The sequence below is a fragment of the Conger conger genome, chromosome 17, assembly GCF_963514075.1.
Source record: "Conger conger chromosome 17, fConCon1.1, whole genome shotgun sequence".
In the NCBI taxonomy this organism is placed as follows: Eukaryota; Metazoa; Chordata; class Actinopteri; order Anguilliformes; family Congridae; genus Conger; species Conger conger.
Genome location: NC_083776.1, coordinates 13,871,139 through 13,888,813, shown reverse-complemented (window position 1 = coordinate 13,888,813; position 17,675 = coordinate 13,871,139). Strand labels below are relative to the sequence as shown.

The 17,675-nt window shown below is 41.8% G+C and overlaps 1 protein-coding gene across 1 annotated transcript in view; it reads left to right on the top strand.

Moving 5' to 3' along the window:
* col6a3 (collagen, type VI, alpha 3) overlaps positions 1–17,675 on the top strand; it is a 139,544-nt gene that overhangs the window by 9,465 nt on the left and 112,404 nt on the right. The window contains 5 exon segments of the mRNA XM_061226918.1: positions 723–1,343; positions 3,849–4,445; positions 5,710–6,312; positions 7,250–7,858; positions 8,022–8,606. Coding sequence (XP_061082902.1) covers positions 723–1,343; positions 3,849–4,445; positions 5,710–6,312; positions 7,250–7,858; positions 8,022–8,606 — 3,015 coding nt within the window.

Here is a 17,675-nt window from a genome sequence, read left to right as displayed (position 1 = left end):
ACCACGACCTATGACCTGTCACCTATGACCTATTCCATGTCCCGCACTGGGAGCTAGCATGGCGTTTAAAAGGGTAACAGTATTTTGGAAAAAAATACTGAGTTTCTTAGTTTTTATAATGCTGAAAAAAATTGGGGAATGGCCCCCGCACTTTCCACCATATTGCACTTTTAAAAATGGTGACATACCATGCACCAACATGATTTAATCTCTACATTTAATGCATGTATTACTAAGAATATGATTGAAAGGTATGTGTAATCGGGGTTATGTACGTATTTACTGTTTGAGTCATCAATATGAAAATAAAATATGTAGATCAATAAGCAAATGTTATGCCCTGCCTTCCTCTAAAGCTCTCTTACACTGTCAAAAAAACATTTGAATCCGGAGCAATCCTCACTACATGCTCTGAGGATGAAGGTCAGTAAAGGCATCCACTAAACAAATATCAGTTTGTCTTTTTGGAGAAACTGTCGTTGGAAAATATGTCAAAGGGGAAATGTTTGTAGTTGGTTGTGTCAGGCATGGACAAAACGTAAAAACTGACATTGGCTTTGTGCTGCACGACCAACTGTAAACCTTTGCTCGCGAAACAGCCCAAGGTGCCCTTGTGAGCCCCAGGAAGGTCCCGGTGCCCTCTCTGTCTCTGCCGCTACTGGACTTGCCTTTTCGGGGGCTGCTGAGGGGAAATTCCTCAAAACGGGTTTTCTCTTTTAAAGATGGCAGACCAGCGCTGGCTGCAGATATATACTTTCTAGTGGACTCATCCTGGAGCATTGGACAAGAGAATTTTCAGTACGTCAGACAGTTTCTGTTGAGTACGGTAAAGACACTGAGCGAGTGGAGCGATGGGTTCCGCTTCGCCCTGGTGCAGTACAGCGGCTTCCCCAAAACGGAGTTCCGGTTAAACACATACCAGGCCCCGCAGGACGTCCTGGCCCACATTAGGAGCCTGGCGTACCGGGGGGGAGGCACTCGCACTGGGCTGGGCCTGGATTTCCTGATAAAGAACCACCTGACGGCGGCGGCCGGCAGCCGGGCCGCAGAAGGGGTCCCGCAGGCGGTGGTGGTCCTGACGGACGGGCTCTCCCAGGACGACGTGGCCCCGCCGTCTTCCGTGCTCAAAATGGCCGGCGTGGACGTGTTCGCGGTCGGGGTGAAGGACGCGGCAGTGTGGGAGCTCAGGGAGATGGCTAGCGAGCCCACGGACACGCACGTGTACAACGTAGTCGGTTTTACCGCCTTGTCGAACATAGTCCAGGACTTAGTGGTCAATTTGGGCATGGCCGCCGGTTATCCAGCGGCAGCCGAGGCTGCTGGGATAATACAAGATGTGACAGGTAACGGGCCGTGTCCCCCCTGCTCTGGCACTACCATACTAATGTAACGGGCAATGAGAAGCAGCCATCCAGCCTCCCCCCCCCCGGCCAATTGAGTGTATTAACACCTAAGATGTTTTAACACAGCGAGCCGTAAACTACCATCCATCGTCCACCTTCACTATTAACATCATGTTCAGTGTGTTCTTAGCTTCTCATTTGCCAGTAATACCTCAGGTCACCCATATGTTTGCATGTGATTAATTCATAATTCCTACCCTACTGCTTCACACAATCTCCTTAATTCTCCTTTTACCACAAAAAATAAGACGCTGATTGATGACGCTCTTTTCTTTGAAGCTACCTTTTAAGAAATATGGAAAGTAGCCTACCTCCAGTGAGAAATGTGGTATTCTATAACTCTGGGAGGTATGATATTACTAACATCTGTTATAATATTTGAAACAAAAGCATGAAGATAAAAACACTCTAATGTTTTTATCTCTAAATTATTCCTCCCCTGTGGTTCAACCAGGGCACTGTCATTAGCTGATCAGAAGTTGCATTTGACAGAGTAAGGGGCATATTGGTTTTGGCTGCAGGGTTGGGGTTAGCTGAACTGGGCCAGGGTTCCTGAAGCTAATTCTGCACCGGAGCCTCCCAGTGCTGCTCACCTGGCCCATACAGTTCACTGGTTATTACCAGATATGCCGGTGCTTCGATAAGCCCCACCAATCCTGTTATACCATTTGTGACTTGTAGCCTGCAGAACAGTCACCAATTTGAGTTGATTCTGCCACAGTGCTTCCTGTGTGGATGTAGGTGGCAAACAGTAATACAGGACCAAACTACAAACGGCAATTCCAAAAAAATGTAAAAGAACTTAAGGGGAGAATAAAGATTCATGTGAAAGAATGCAGCCATTGTATACAGCCTATATTTCCCTATTTACTGGTCCATTCATTTGTCATCTATCATCTATCCATCAATTTTATTGCTACTCTACTAAATGCTATTGTAGTAAATATGCGCTGAAAACGCTAAATGCTACTGTAGTAAACATGCGCTGAAAACGCTAAATGCTACTGTAGTAAATATGCGCTGAAAACGCTAAATGCTACTAGGACTTCAGCATCCCATTCTTCAGTTTTGATTACCTGGCTCAAGAGTTGCTCTCTTGGTTCAGAGGCCTATTTTTACATGAGAACGTAGGTAGAAACCCCCCGGAGTGTGTCCCAGTGGTTCAAGAACCTGCGCTTGAGAATCGCACAAAGCCCACCAAAAATAAGCCATCGTTATCCGTAATAGGAAAAGCCATTAACGATGTCTAGCTTTCCACTCCTGCTTTCTGTGTCTGATCGTTGTGACATGTCTTGTGTGTGAAAATCACCAGCTTTCTTCGTATAAGTTTTTTTAATGTGCACAATACTCTTACTGTTTTAAAACAGTGATGAACTGCAGGATCCATCCTTGGCAAGCAGCAGAAGCAGATGTGGTCAGAATAGAGGCAGCTTTCTTAAAATCCCAAATAAAATGGCAAACTTCCAGGCGAGCGATTGATGGGCTCGACTGTGTAGCCTTACAGTATACATTTATACAAATTACAGAATTGTTGACTGCTCTGGGTTTGATCCGGAGTTTCCCCACCAGTGCTGAGCAAGGAAACTCTGGTTGGTCAATTTCCTTGCTTTAGCCCTGAGTGAGGAGTTCATAGTAGTGCTTTATTTTGAACAGAACAAAACATTCTGATTCTGCAGCGACAAGGATGGACCACAGAGTCATGACTGGTCATGTGATCACTTCGATGTGTAACAGGAATCTGCATGGGTGGCTGAATGCCTGAGGTTGGAAGTTCGAAGGTCAGCGTCACTTCAGGACACGTTTAAACATAGCTCGTAGCTATTGCTGTTGAGGTTGCAGTGTTCCACAAGATGCTTCCACTTCAATGGAGTTAAGAGTTTTTAACCATACATTACATTACAATTACAGGGCAGGCAATCTTATCCAGAGCGATATACAGTACAGTGGTGGATAGATAGATAGAGTACATTTCATCAATAAACTGCATTGCAGAAAATGCATTGCAGAACATTTTAACTGCAGCTGGTAGATACAATGCATTTTTTATTTATTTTATATACACACATCTAGGATAGTTCAGTGAGTACAATTTATTTAAAAAAATTGTGGTTGCTTTGAGGAAAGTGACAAAGTGACATTTATTTGACATTTAAGGCTGCATAAAGGACAGATATTGGTAGAATCCAGGCTTGTGGTCAAGGTCATTTCAGAGCATTACAGGCACAACCCTTACAAACAGGGTCTTCCATACCTCGATTCAGTCACCATGCAGAATGAAATGCTTGTGTAATGTTTTTGACAAATGAACTGTGTTTCTTGGTTGGAAATGACAGAAACATGAGCTGTTGTTGCTGCATGTTTTCTCCTTGTTTTAACACTTTTTTTCACGTTGCATTTTGTGCTCTTTTTCTCTGTCTCTCTTTTTTTCTCTTTCTCCCCTTAAAGCACAAGAGTCCGCTGACCTTGTATTCTTAATTGACGGATCAGAGAACGTTGGGGAAGCCAACTTCCCCCAAGTCCGGGATTTGGCGCTCAGCGTCGTTGAGAGGCTTGACGTGAGAACGGACGGCGTCCGTGTGGCCGTCATTCTTTATAGCGCAGACCCTGAGATTCAGTTCTATCTTAATAGTTATGACAGCAAAGCAGCTGTCATGGACGCCATCAAGGAGCTTAGCTTCACGGGCGGAACAGAGGTCAACTTGGGTGCGGCTCTCCAGGAGGTCGCCGATACCCTCCTGGCGCCCGAAGCGGGGGGCAGGGCAGAAGAAGGGGTTCCGCAAGCCGTCGTGGTAATCAGCGCTGGGACGTCCAGCGACGATTTCAGTTCCGGTGACAGGGCCCTAAAGCAAGCGAGTGTTTTTGTTTTCGGCGTGGCGGCTGGTGGTGCCAGCACCACGGAGCTGGAGACTATTGCCACGGACAAGACCTTTGTGTTGTCAGCACCCAGTGTCCACGCTGTGGCCACTCAGGGGGAACAACTGGTGAAGTACCTTTCTGGGGTGGCGCAGCGTGCCATTACCTTACACACCGAAGTGACAGAAGGTATGTAAACTCTTGAACCCAGTCTCCACCAAACAGCCGAAACGAGACGAGACGGTTTTAGAACATCTTTAGAAGAAAGTTTTATCTGTGTGAACTGTTCAGTTTTAGAACATCGGCTCTTGGTGGCTGGCGTTTCGAAAACTGAACATTTCAAGTCTTATGCCCGGAGTTTTAGAACAATTAGTGATTTAATGTTACAGTCAACTCGGGTCGTCATGGAAACAATTGTTTATTTATTTACCCGGCGTTTTGATGTGGACTGCCAAGTCCATACTCGCGGACGTTTTGAGATTCAATCATGGACTTTCCGAGATTTCTCTAGTTTTGTCTCGTCTCGTCTGTTTGGTGGAGACTGGGCTTTAGCAAGCAGCCGCAAGCGACAATACTGAAACATCTCAATCCTCTTGAAAATCAGAAATTCTAGACTGTTAATGTCAGCAATGAAAAGGTAAGTGGCTAATATACTACTTGTTACCGCCTAAGGTCTGAAATATCTGATGTGAGTTAAGAATTGTTACCCGGCCTCAAATAAAATACAGCATTTATAATAATTATTGAAGAATAAGTATATTGTCCTCTCTTGAGGTCTCCTGCGGTCCACCCTGACGGAAAACATTTCAGTCCATAGTTATTTGGTGGTAAAGTATGTTTTATAAATCCAAACTCATTACATTGTTAAATTTTTGGTACAAATCACAAGATTAAGATTGATTTGGCTGTTTGAATATATTTATTATTTCTGTTCCTTTCATTTAGAAAAATTCATTCTTGACTTTGACAAAGTAATTTTGAATTTAGGAAGTAGTCCTGTTTGCTGGGATATATTATTGGGGATAATATAAACACATGGCTAGATTCTGAGTAATCTTTACTAGTTATTTCTTTGCAGAGTAAAACCAAGTGGTCCTATGTGTTTTGCCATGAATATTTTGTATTTGCATGTTCAAGGCATGGAGATTATGCAGTCAACAAATAATCCCTTGACATTTTCGTCTGTTTTCTAAGAGTGCAATACAACACAATGAAAATACAACCATGTGCAAAAATATTTAATGTTGGTTCCTTTTAGAATTGCATATTTTACTTTCATTCAAATGTTACTTTCACCTTTATATCACATCTTTTTTGTTAACTTTGCCTTCTCGTTGTGTCTGCTGCTCGGGGTCCTTTTTTCAGAAAGTGCACTGAGACGCATGAAAACAACACACAAAACAGTTAAACGCATTCAGCAAACATATTAATGTCTCTGCCTTTTATTTTCCAGCCTTGGCCGTTGGGAGGAGGGACATCATTTTCCTTATAGATGGGAGCCAGAATATGGGTAACACCCTCTTCAACGCCGTCCGTGAATTTATCAGAAAGTTTGTCGAAACCTTGCCCATTGGACCCGATCAGGTCCAGGTGGGTGTGGCCCAGTTCACCGATTCCCCCAAGCTGGAGATGGACCTGAATACACACAGTACCAAGGAGTCCCTTGTCACGGCAGTGGGGAGGATGCGTGTGAAGGGGGGCACTCAGGTGGTCAACATTGGGGCTGCCCTGGAGTTCGTCAGGACCGAGATGCTGAGGGCTGATAAAGGGAGCCGCATTAGCGAGGGGGTGCCCCAGCTGGTGCTGCTCCTCTCGGCCAAGCAGTCCAGCGACAGTGTGGCCCAGCAGGCCTCGGAACTCCACCGCATGGGTGTCCTGACCATGGCTGCCGGCGCCAAGAATGCAAACCAGCAGGAGCTGAAGCAGATCGCTTTCGACGAGAGCCTGGTCTTTATATTGAAGGACTTCCGCCAACTGCTCCGCAACCCAAGCCAAGTCATCTCTCCCCTCATCACGCTCTCTGGAGTTATTGTGACTGAGCAACCGACAGAGCCAAGTAATTAACTTATTATTTATAAAAACCATAAAGCATAAGTTAGTCACAGTCTTAAATGAATCCTTGACACTCAAACCCAGTAAGGAAAAAGTATACTACCCTTGCATGACCAATAGTAAACTCCAAATTTTGGTTCAATATGTTGGAAAAAGATATCCAAACAAGATATCCAAAAAATCTAAAAACTTTCCTGATTGGTAGAAACAAATTGATGGGTATTGATGCACAGTTTTATGATATTATATGGGGGTGACATTTATCCTTAATTTTGAGTTGACATGCACATTGTTTTTTTGCACAAGCAGTTTGGAAAGATAATTTGCTTAAATATGGCAAACAGTACAGACCAAAAACTGAACATTACCTACACAGAGTATGCATTCAGCAGATGCTGCTGTCCAAGCAGCTTACAATACACAGTTTACATTCCTTTCATGCTATCAATTTACTGTATACAGGTGGATAGTTAACAGTTCAGCTTGGGTATCCTGCCTAAGGTCATAATGGTAATGCACAACTTCAATTTAAAATTTTACCAAGTCATTGTAAGTCCAGTCCCCTAATATTTATGCTACACTGCTCCAAACAGCTTCAGGTCCTGCTTGTCCCTTGGATTTATTCGGAAATCAAAATTAAGGGATGTTGATTACATCCCACACTTAAATGAAAATCCTCTTAGATGCACCGTTTGTAAGATAACTTTGTGTATAGGCTGGACCCTGCAAAATAGATTACACATTGCTGACTCAAGCCTGCCGTTGGTCGTCAGTAGGCTAAGGTTAACACAGGTGGTGAATTTTTGAGTTTACAGCCACAGCCAGTGATACTAAATAGGTGAAATGAATGACCCATACTGTGAGGGGGGTGAAATGAATCATTCATACTGTGAAGCACAGCTATATGCTGTCATTTAAATGTGTGTTTTCCCCATCTACAGTCATTGAAATAACAACAGTGCAGACCCAGCGCATCATCCGAGACATCGTCTTCTTAGTGGATGGGTCAGCCTACGTTGGAGAGGCCGGTTTCGCTCATGTGCTCGCCTTCATCTCCCGCATTGTGGACCAGCTGGATGTGCGCCCAGACAGGGTGCGCATTGCCCTGATGCAGTTTGCGAGGGACCAGCGCACAGAGTTTTACCTGAACACTTACAACAACAAGCAGGACGTTCTTAATGCCGTGGCTCGGATCAGTCCAATGGGAGGAGATGCTGTCTTCACAGGTGCAGCGCTAGAGTTTGCGTTGGCCAACCACTTCACCCGTTCAGCTGGGTCCAGGAAAAGGCAGGGGGTCCCACAGGCAGTCGTTCTCATCACTGGAGGTCCATCTCAAGATGAGGTCAAGCGGGTCGCTGATAAGGTTGCCCTGGAAGGAGTTCTGACCTACACAGTTGGTGCTGAGCAGGCGGACGAATCACTCTTGAAGACCGTCGCCTTTGTGCCCACCTTGGCCTATCACGTGAACAGATTTGACGGCCTGCAGAGTGTTGTTGAACGAATAATGACACCCTTAATCTCAGTGGTCGGGGCAACAAACATTTCTGACGGTGAGCTCTTCATATTCTAATTTTATTAGTTTAGGTTCCTCTATTCTTCTGATTCATTATATTTATTTGGGAATTTTACAAAGCAATTTCACTGTAGAGATAATCTTCTTAAAATCTGCATATGGACGTTTTAGGTGATCACAATGTATGTTTTCCTTTGCAGTGGACAAGCAGAGGGATGTGGCTTTTCTTATTGATGGCTCTGATGCTGTTGGAAGGGATTTCCGTTACATCCAGGATTTCATTCTGAACGTTATCGAACCTCTCGATGTTGGAATTGAAAAAGTGCGGATAGCTGTGGTCCAGCACAGTGAGAACCCGTCACCCAACTTTTACCTGGACACTTACAAAACCAAAGAGGACGTGGTCTCGGCTGTCAGCACCATGACACTTGCCGGCGGTCGATCTCTGAACACAGGGGTTGCCCTGCAATTCATGAAGGACACGATCTTCTCCGCGGAACGGGGCAGCAGAGCGGCTCAGCATGTCCCGCAGTTCCTGATCGTTCTGACTGCAGGGAGTTCCAGGGACAGTGTGAGAGGGCCCGCTGGAGTCCTGAAGACGGGAGGAGTCTTACCCTTCGGCGTGGGAGTTCGGGATGCAGATGTGAGGCAGATTGAGGCCATCTCCCACAACCCTTCCTTCTCATTCACGGTGAGGGAATTCAACCAGCTGAACACGGTTCAACAGCGACTGGGGAGCTTCGTCACCCTTTCCGACGAGGACATACAAAGGGTGATAGAACAAGGTAAGCTGAATTTCATTCTGAGTGCTGTGAGATGGATTGCTTTCCTGAATTATGTTTTGTTGTTATGCTTTGTTGCTGCTGGGTTGGCAATGCACTGTTGTTATCTTTAAATGTCCTCTATTCAATTTAGCCTCAGTTCATGTGGAGGATGTAAGCAAAGACATTGTGTTTTTGCTGGATGGGTCTGATGGCACTAGAAATGGATTCCCAGCAATGCGAGACTTTGTTCAAAGAGTAGTGGATAAACTGAATGTGGGAGAGTCCAAAGACAGAGTTTCTGTGGTCCAGTACAGCAGAAATCCAGAGGCTCATTTCTATCTGAACACATACTCAACAAAGGAAGATGTCATTGAGTCCATAAGAAAGTTGAGGCACAAAGGAGGGAGAACCCTCAACACTGGGGCAGCTCTCCAGTATGTTAGGCACAATGTGTTTACTGCTTCTGCTGGGAGCAGACGTCTTGAAGGTGTTCCTCAGCTACTGATATTTCTGACTAGTGGGAAATCTCGGGATGCGGTTCGGGGGCCAGCATTAGCTCTTAAAGATCTTGAAGTGATGCCATTTAGCATTGGAGTGGGCAGTGCTGATCCCCAAGAGCTTGAAGTGATTTCCTTCAAACCCAGATTTACCTACCAGGTTTCAGGGTTTTCTGACCTACCTTCAATCGAAAACCAGATTGTTGCCACAATTAAGAGCTTTTCAAAAGATACAGATGAAACTGGGAGCCCGGGATTTCCAGGAGTTGTAGGTAAGAACACCAGCACTGGTTTTAGATATTAGGTAATGTAAAAAGATATATAATGTGCTTTCATTTTGGAAAATGAAAAACTAAAATAAAAGTGAGGTCCATGGACAAAGCCAAACTAGCGAAACCAGTTTTATCTGTTTGATTGCTTAGGATCCATTCAAATGTTTTCATCCTCCACACATAATGCCAAGTAGTGCATACTGAGAATTTTTTTCTGTGCAATTATTTCACAGTTTAAGAACATATGCCCATTTAATTATTTTCTTGTTGGCTGCTATCCAGCCATGGATGTTCCTTCTTTGGGAAGCCATGACTGTGTTCTTCCTACAAATCTTCTTCCTGGTACACCACTTTTCTTGTCTTGTCCTCTTTAAGCATATTGACTTTTCTTTTGGAAAGATGGGATTCTGACAATGCCCTCTGACTTCCATTTCATACAGATGCAATGCCTACTTGCAAACAAAATCTTTTCTGCATCTTTCTGTCTTTTCCGCTCATACATCTTCTATATTTTCTACTCATATCTTTCTATCTTACATGACTGAAAAATGGCATTTTTCAGTCATTTTGGAATGACAAAATAAAGGGGCTTTTTATATTCTTTCTACCGGCTGTTAATTAACAAATTATTTCAGTTGATCAATTGACTTCTTAACTATTTTAATAAAGCATAAACGATTTTCCAGTTTGTTGTACAGAACTGTACAGAAATGCTTTGCATGAAATAGTAGAGATAGGAACATGGGCATTGTTGTGACAGATTCCAATTTCCCTTTTTATATCCTTTTGTATAGGTATACTTTGAATTCTTTCTTGTATTATATTATCCTGATTAATGATCTCTACTACCATTTTCTGTTTTTTTTTCTTTTTGTTTTTTTTCATAAATCCTAGTTGATACAGGAGACATCAAAAGGGATGTTGTGTTTCTGCTTGATGGTTCTGATGACTCCAGGAATGGATTGCCTGCTATCCGAGAATTCATTCGAAGGATGGCTGAAGACCTTGACATTGATGGAGACAATGTTCGAGTTGCTGTTGTACAGTACAGCCATGATGCTTCATCTTACTTTTACCTAATGACTCATAGAACCAAGAAGGATGTTGTTTATGCAGTGAGAAGCCTCAGACACAAAGGTGGAAGACCTCGCAACACTGGGGCAGCTCTCAAGTTTGTTAGGGACAATGTCTTTACTGCTTCTGCTGGGAGCAGAGGACTGGAAGGTGTTCCTCAGATATTATTTGTATTGACGACTGGAAGGTCAAGTGATGATGTCACGGGTCCTGCTGTGGATCTGAAAGGCCTTGGAGTCCTATCTTTTGCTATTGGGTTGAAGAATGCTGAAGAAAATGAGCTCCAGAGCATATCCTACACTTCAAGGTTTCTTTTCAATCTACCTGTCTTTGGTGAACTCCTGTCCATTCAACCAGAAATCCTTTCCTTTATCAAATCGAAAATGGAAATTGAACCTCCAACTATTGTTGGTAAGCAATATGCAGCCTGCTGATCTTCTAGCTGATCTTCTTTCCCATCAACTTCCCATCAACTATTGATCTCCACTGGTTTGAATACTTATGAAACTGCTTCATCATTGGAGGAAAAGAAGCGATTGATCAGTTTCATTCATTTCAAATTATCTATGCTCTCTAGTGACCAGCTTTTATGTGGGTATCATGTCTATATCCACAGTCTCGATCAAGTAAACAAAATGTATATATGCAGGTTTATCATTTTGTTTACATCTGATGCACTTCCCTTTCCATGTTCTCCCACTGAGAACTTCACAAGTTGTCTTTCGGATAAACAGTCTGGAAAACTGTCAGCTTGTGTGTGGCAGAATCCATTTTTGCACTTTGCTCTTCCTTGAGCCAATGATTTTCATATCATTGTTTGGCTGCTCAATTTATACAATTTTCAGCTATGGTAGAACATTGTTTGTTTCCTCTATTGCCTTCTTAAAAATATGCACTTTTCTTTCTCCTTTTAATCTGTGAACAACCACTACACTGCAGCAGAGAAAATTGCAGTCTCACTGAATTTCCCTTAAACATTAGTGTAATTTCCTCATAGAACCTGAAACAGCATCAGTTTTATTGAACACTGTTGTTAACATTATTTGCAGAACATTAAGATATATCTTCATTTTTTCATTATTCCAATTTGTTTTCAATAACTTAAAAAAAACGATTTACCTATAGTTTCATTAAACCAAAAATCATGAACATTGATTGATGTAATGTGTTTAAAGCTACATTCAATTCCATGATCCCCCCCATAGGGACAGTGATTGCATATGCTGAGTAAATCAATTATTTGTTACAGTTTATAGACTATACACTGAATGATTCTTGCTTACTGTTATATTTCCATGATATGTGTCTTAGTTGAACTGGATGCCGCAAAGAGAGACATTGTGTTTTTGCTGGATGGGTCTGATGGCACTAGAAATGGATTCCCAGCAATACGAGACTTTGTTCAAAGAGTAGTGGATAAACTGAATGTGGAGGAGAACAATGACAGAGTTTCTGTGATCCAGTACAGCAGAGATCCAGAAGCTCATTTCTATCTGAACACATACTCAACAAAGAGAGATGTCACTGCTAGTATAAGAAACCTGAGACACAAAGGTGGAAGACCCCTCAACACTGGGGCAGCTCTCCAGTTTGTTAAGGACAATGTGTTTACTGCTTCTGCTGGGAGCAGACGTCTGGAAGGTGTTCCTCAGCTACTGATTTTGCTGAGTGGCGGGAGGTCTCATGATGTGGTTAGCATCCCTGCATCTGCTCTGAAGGAGGATGGCATTGTGCCTCTCACTATTGGGACAAGAGATGCAGATATAATTGAGCTACAGGTGATCTCACACACCCCCAGCTATGCTTTGTCTGTTCCTGGATTTGATGATCTTCAGAGTGTTGAACAGCATCTCTTATCATTTGTTAAAAGTGTGCCTCGTCTGCCGAGACCACACCCAACAACTGTTGTAGGTAAGAATTGATGTTTGGTTATTTCCTCAATTTAAATGTATTTGCATCACTTTAGATTACGTTTTTGACTTAAAAAACTGATTTGTAATCTGTACAAGCATATATTTCTTTCCTTTAGGCCTACATTAAATGTGAATACATCATTATTGTAGTAAACATCTGTGTTGCATGCCACAACATATTTACATGACACTTACACCTGCTTGTTCTTGTTGGCGTCTATTTCATATGCTTAATTCAGTACAATACCTAAAGAGTATTTCACCTGACTAATATATACCAATGTACTCTCTAGTCAAAACAGACACAACTCATAGGGATATTGTGTTTTTACTGGATGGTTCTGATGAAACTCAGAATGGATTTGAGTCAATAAGAGACTTTGTCGGAAATGTAGTGGAAAAACTTGTCTCAGAGGAAGACAAAGACAGAGTCTCTGTGGTCCAGTTCAGCCGAGATCCTGAGGTTCATTTCTATCTGAACACATACTCAAAGAAGGAAGACATCACAAATGCATTAAGAAACCTGAGACACAAAGGTGGAAGACCCCTCAACACTGGGGCTGCTCTCCAGTTTGTTAAGGACAATGTGTTTACTGCTTCTGCTGGCAGCAGACATCTGGAAGGTGTCCCTCAGCTACTGATTCTGCTGACAGGAGGAAGGTCCAGTGATGATGTTCAAAGTGCGGTTACAAAGTTAAAGGAGTTTGGAGTCATTTCATTGGTGGTTGGTGTGAGAAAAGCAGACACTCTTGAACTTCAAATGATTTCTCACAAGCCTAGTTACTCTTTTTCAATTCCCAAGTTGTATGATCTTCCTAGCATTCAACAGCAAGTTGTTTCAACAATAACACAGGAGTCAAAACTCACCCCCACTGATTTGCAATCAGCGATAGGTAAGGAAAGCAAACTTTTGCATATGAGAGCATTCATCTATTATCAGATTGATCATATCTGATAATATCTGATGTGAGTTAAATATTTTGTTAATAGTATCCTCTAGTTCCATTTCACATACTTTTTTTGCCACTTTAATGGCATTGTTACTGTATTATTGCCTGAAAGAGAGGGGAATTAGTATATTTGAACCCCAAATGAAGATTGATAACCATGCCCCAGAAAGCAATCATCAAGGAGATTGTAGTGAATAAATAAAATGCCCAAGGAGACAACAACAGTTGGTAGTTCTGAATTTAAACTGCTATAAGGACATTTTTGTTGTATGGGTTCAGAATGTAGATGTGTTAAAAAGCCTAAATGCTAAAAAAAAAAAAAAAAGTGTAAAAATAAAGTAATCATTTGAAAATAATACTATACTATAACAAAAATGTTATTGGTCTTCCAGGTTGAAATGAGAGAGGGTTTCATCTTAACTCATTTCAGGCTGGACCTCCGAAATAATTTCACACACAAACACGTGTCACGTGAGAACTGTAACTATGGTTTTACCTTTCATAGTTATAGGTGAATTGTGAGGACTATAGTTACTAGGAGTAACAAAAGTACATAGACAACATTTATTTTACAGGTAGGGCTCGATATATGCAAAGGAATTAACTGCATAAGAAGAATGAATCGCTTCCTCTTTTGCACCATATTTTACGCATCACTGGCTTGTATTAGTATTTGCACTAAGTGAAGTACGTTCTAGCCTTAGTCTAGCTAGTCTTGGTGACTAAGACTATGACTGGTGATTGGTCAGACCATAATAATGCCATTCAATGTAGTTTAAAGCCATTCACAAAAGCAGCTTTCCTGCAGGAAACAACATTGCATTATCGGCTGTTTGGTGTTGTTGGATTGTCATTGGTCTCCAGTTGGGCTGTATAGATGGCGGGTTTAGATAGCCCCTGGCATTATTTTTGGCCTGATGAAGACAAAGGAATTTTGCCAAATAAGCAAACTTAGTCACATTACCTAAGTGGGAATACTGAACATTGTAGGATGATAGTCATGATTGTACTGTAATTATTTGAATATGATGATGATGTTGATGGTGTAAATGTTTATGCTTGCAACAGATGATGAAAAAAGAGACATTGTGTTTTTACTTGATGGCTCGGACGACTCAAGAACCAAATTCCCTATCATTCTCGACTTTGTCCAAAGAACTGTGGAAAAGTTTTATGTGGAGAACAGATTTTCTGTGGTCCAGTACAGTAATAATCCTGAAGCTAACTTCTATCTCAACACATTCTCTACAAAAGAAGACATCCTTGATGCTGTACGAGGTTTGAGACACAAAGGAGGAAGTCCCCTCAACATGGGGGCAGCTCTCCAGTTTGTTAAGGACAATGTGTTTACTGTTTCTACTGGGAGTAGACATCTGGAAGGTGTTCCTCAAATACTAATTATTTTGAGTGGTAAAAGATCAAGAGATGATATTAGAGGCCCAGCAGCAGCTTTAAAGGAATCTGGAGTTGTCCCATTTAGCATTGGTACAGCAAATGCTGACACACTTGAGATACAAACACTGTCCCATGATCCCAAATATGCTCTATCCATTAATGATTTTGAGGACCTTCCCACGATACAACAGGAGCTTTTTGCTTTGGTTAAGGAGGGGTCTCATCACAAATCATCAATACGATTGAAAGGTGTCGGTAAGATATTTTCTGCTGAATATGTAACACAGAATACATTTGCCAATACATTTGCCAGTTACTGAAAATTTGTTTTTCAGCAGTCATTATTAAAACATATAAATCATCTCTATCTAGAGTATTTGTGGATTGGAATATTCAAAATCTCATTCACATGAGATGGTTTTGAACAAACTGCTGGCTATAATGTGGCTTAACTTTAACCCAATGCTGAATGGCTTTTCCAATGGATGCACTTCCACTTCATTTTATCCTATGATTCATTTCAGAATCTGAATCTATGAAAAGGGATATCGTGTTCCTTCTTGATGGATCTGATGATACAAGAAATGGTTTTGAAGGAGTCCGTAACTTTATTCAAAGAACAGTGGAGAAACTCAATATGGATGACAACAGAGATCAGGTTGCCCTGGTCCAGTATAGCAGAGAGGCTACTGCCAATTTCTATCTCAATTCATACTCAACCAAAGTCGATGTGTTACATTCAGTAAAATCCATCAGGCACAAAGGTGGAAGACCCCTCAACACTGGGGCAGCTCTCCAGTTTGTTAAGGACAATGTGTTTACTGCTTCTGCTGGGAGCAGACGCCTCGAGGGTGTTCATCAGATTTTAGTTCTTCTGAGTGGAGGTCGGTCTAGTGATGACATTAGAGGTCCAGCCCAAGCTCTGAGAAAGAGTGAAATCAAAACCTTTGGAGTTGGAACAAGGAATGCAGATACTTTGGAGTTGCAGACGATATCTTTTACACCCACTCATGCCTTTTCTGTTGCCGATTTTAAAAACCTTGAAAGTGTTCAAGATAAAATTACATCTGCTATGACTGGTGCTCAGGAAATTCTCCCAGAAATGCCTGACTTCTCTGGTAAGAATGAGGTTGTTTGTAAATGTAACTTTCTATAATAACTTGAGATTGAATAACTTTTTGCATACATTTTAGCTTTTCTTTTCCCATTAATCTTTTTTAGTTTCTGCATTTAAATGTTGTATTTTTCATCTTTTATTTAGATTCTGGAAAAATGGATGTTGTGTTTCTACTTGATGGATCTGATGATATGAGGGATGGTTTCCTGGCAATTCGTGATTTCATTGGGAGATTAGTGGAAAATCTTAACATTGAGCAAAACCAAGTTCGAGTTGCAGTGGTACAGTACAGTGATAGACCAGCTACCAGTTTTTATCTAAACACTCATGCAGCAAAGAGTGATGTCATGAATGGGATCAGGCTTTTAAGACCCAAAGGTGGTGGACACCTCAACACTGGGGCAGCTCTCCAGTTTGTTAAGGACAATGTGTTTACTGCTTCTGCTGGGAGCAGACGTCTGGAAGGTGTTCCTCAGCTACTGATTGTGCTGAGTGGCGGAAGGTCCCATGATGAAATCAGAGGTCCAGCAACTGCACTGAAAGAAACTGGAGTTGTGTCATTTGGTATTGGAGTCAAAAATGCAGAGAAGGCAGAGATGCAGACAATTGTGCATGACCCAATGTATGCATTTTCTGTTAGTTCCTTTTCTTACCTCCCCCCTCTTATACAGCCTTTGCTGTTATCTATTGCTTCTCACAAGCAGGGAACCAGAACAGGCATAGGTGAGTTGCAAATTACCACAGTAAAATTATACAGTTGAATTTGGAAGTTCAGCATTTAACACCTTAGTCAAATTCATTTAAACTCTGTTTTTCACAATTCCTGACATTTAATCCTAGTTAACATTCCCTGTCCTAGTTCAGGTAGGATCACGACTTTATTTTAAGAATGTGAAATGTCAGAATAATAGTCGAGATAATTATTTATTTCAGCTTTTATTTCTTTCATTACATTCTTAGTGGGTCAGAAGTTTATGTACACTATTAGAATTGTGCATTGTATGTATGGTATGGTAGCATTTGCCTTTGCCTTGTTTTACTTGGGTGAAACGTTTTGGGTAGCCTTCCACAAGATTCTCACAATAAGTGGTTGGAGTTTTGGCCCATTCTTCCTGACAGAACTGGTGCAACAGAGTCAGGTTTGTAGGCCTCCTTGCTCGCATACGTTTTTTCAGTTCTGCCCACACATTTTGGATCAGATTGAGGTCAGGACTGTGATGACTGCTCCAATACTTTTATGGCGGTTTTGGAGTAGTGGCTACTTCCTTGCTGAGCAGCTTTTCAGGTTAATTCAATATAGGACTTGTTTCACTGTGGATATAGGTACTTTTGTACCTGTTCTGTCCAGCATCTTCACAAGGTCCTTTGCTGTTGTTCTGTGATTGATTTGCACTTCTTACACCAAAGCACGTTCATCTCTCAGAGACAGAACGTGTCTCCTTCCTGAGCAGACTGCGTGGTCCCATGATGTTTATACTTGCAAACTATTGTTTGTACAGACAAACGTGGTACCTTCAGGCATTTGGAAATTGCTCCAAAGGATGAACCAGACTTGTGGAGCTCCACCATTTTTTTCTGAGGTCTTGGCTGATTTCTTTTGATTTTCCCATGATATCAAGCAAAGAGGTTTGAAGGTTGGCCTTAAAATACATCCACAGGCACACCTCTAATTGTCTCAAATAATGTCAATTAGCATATCAGAAGTTTCTAAAGCCATGACATCATTTTCTGGAATTTTCCAAGCTGTTTAAGGGCACAGTCAACTTAGTGTCTGTAAACTTCTGACCCACTGGAATTGTGATATAGTGAATTAAAAATTACATAATCTGTCTGTAAACAATTGTTGGAAAAATGTCCTAACCAAGTTGCCAA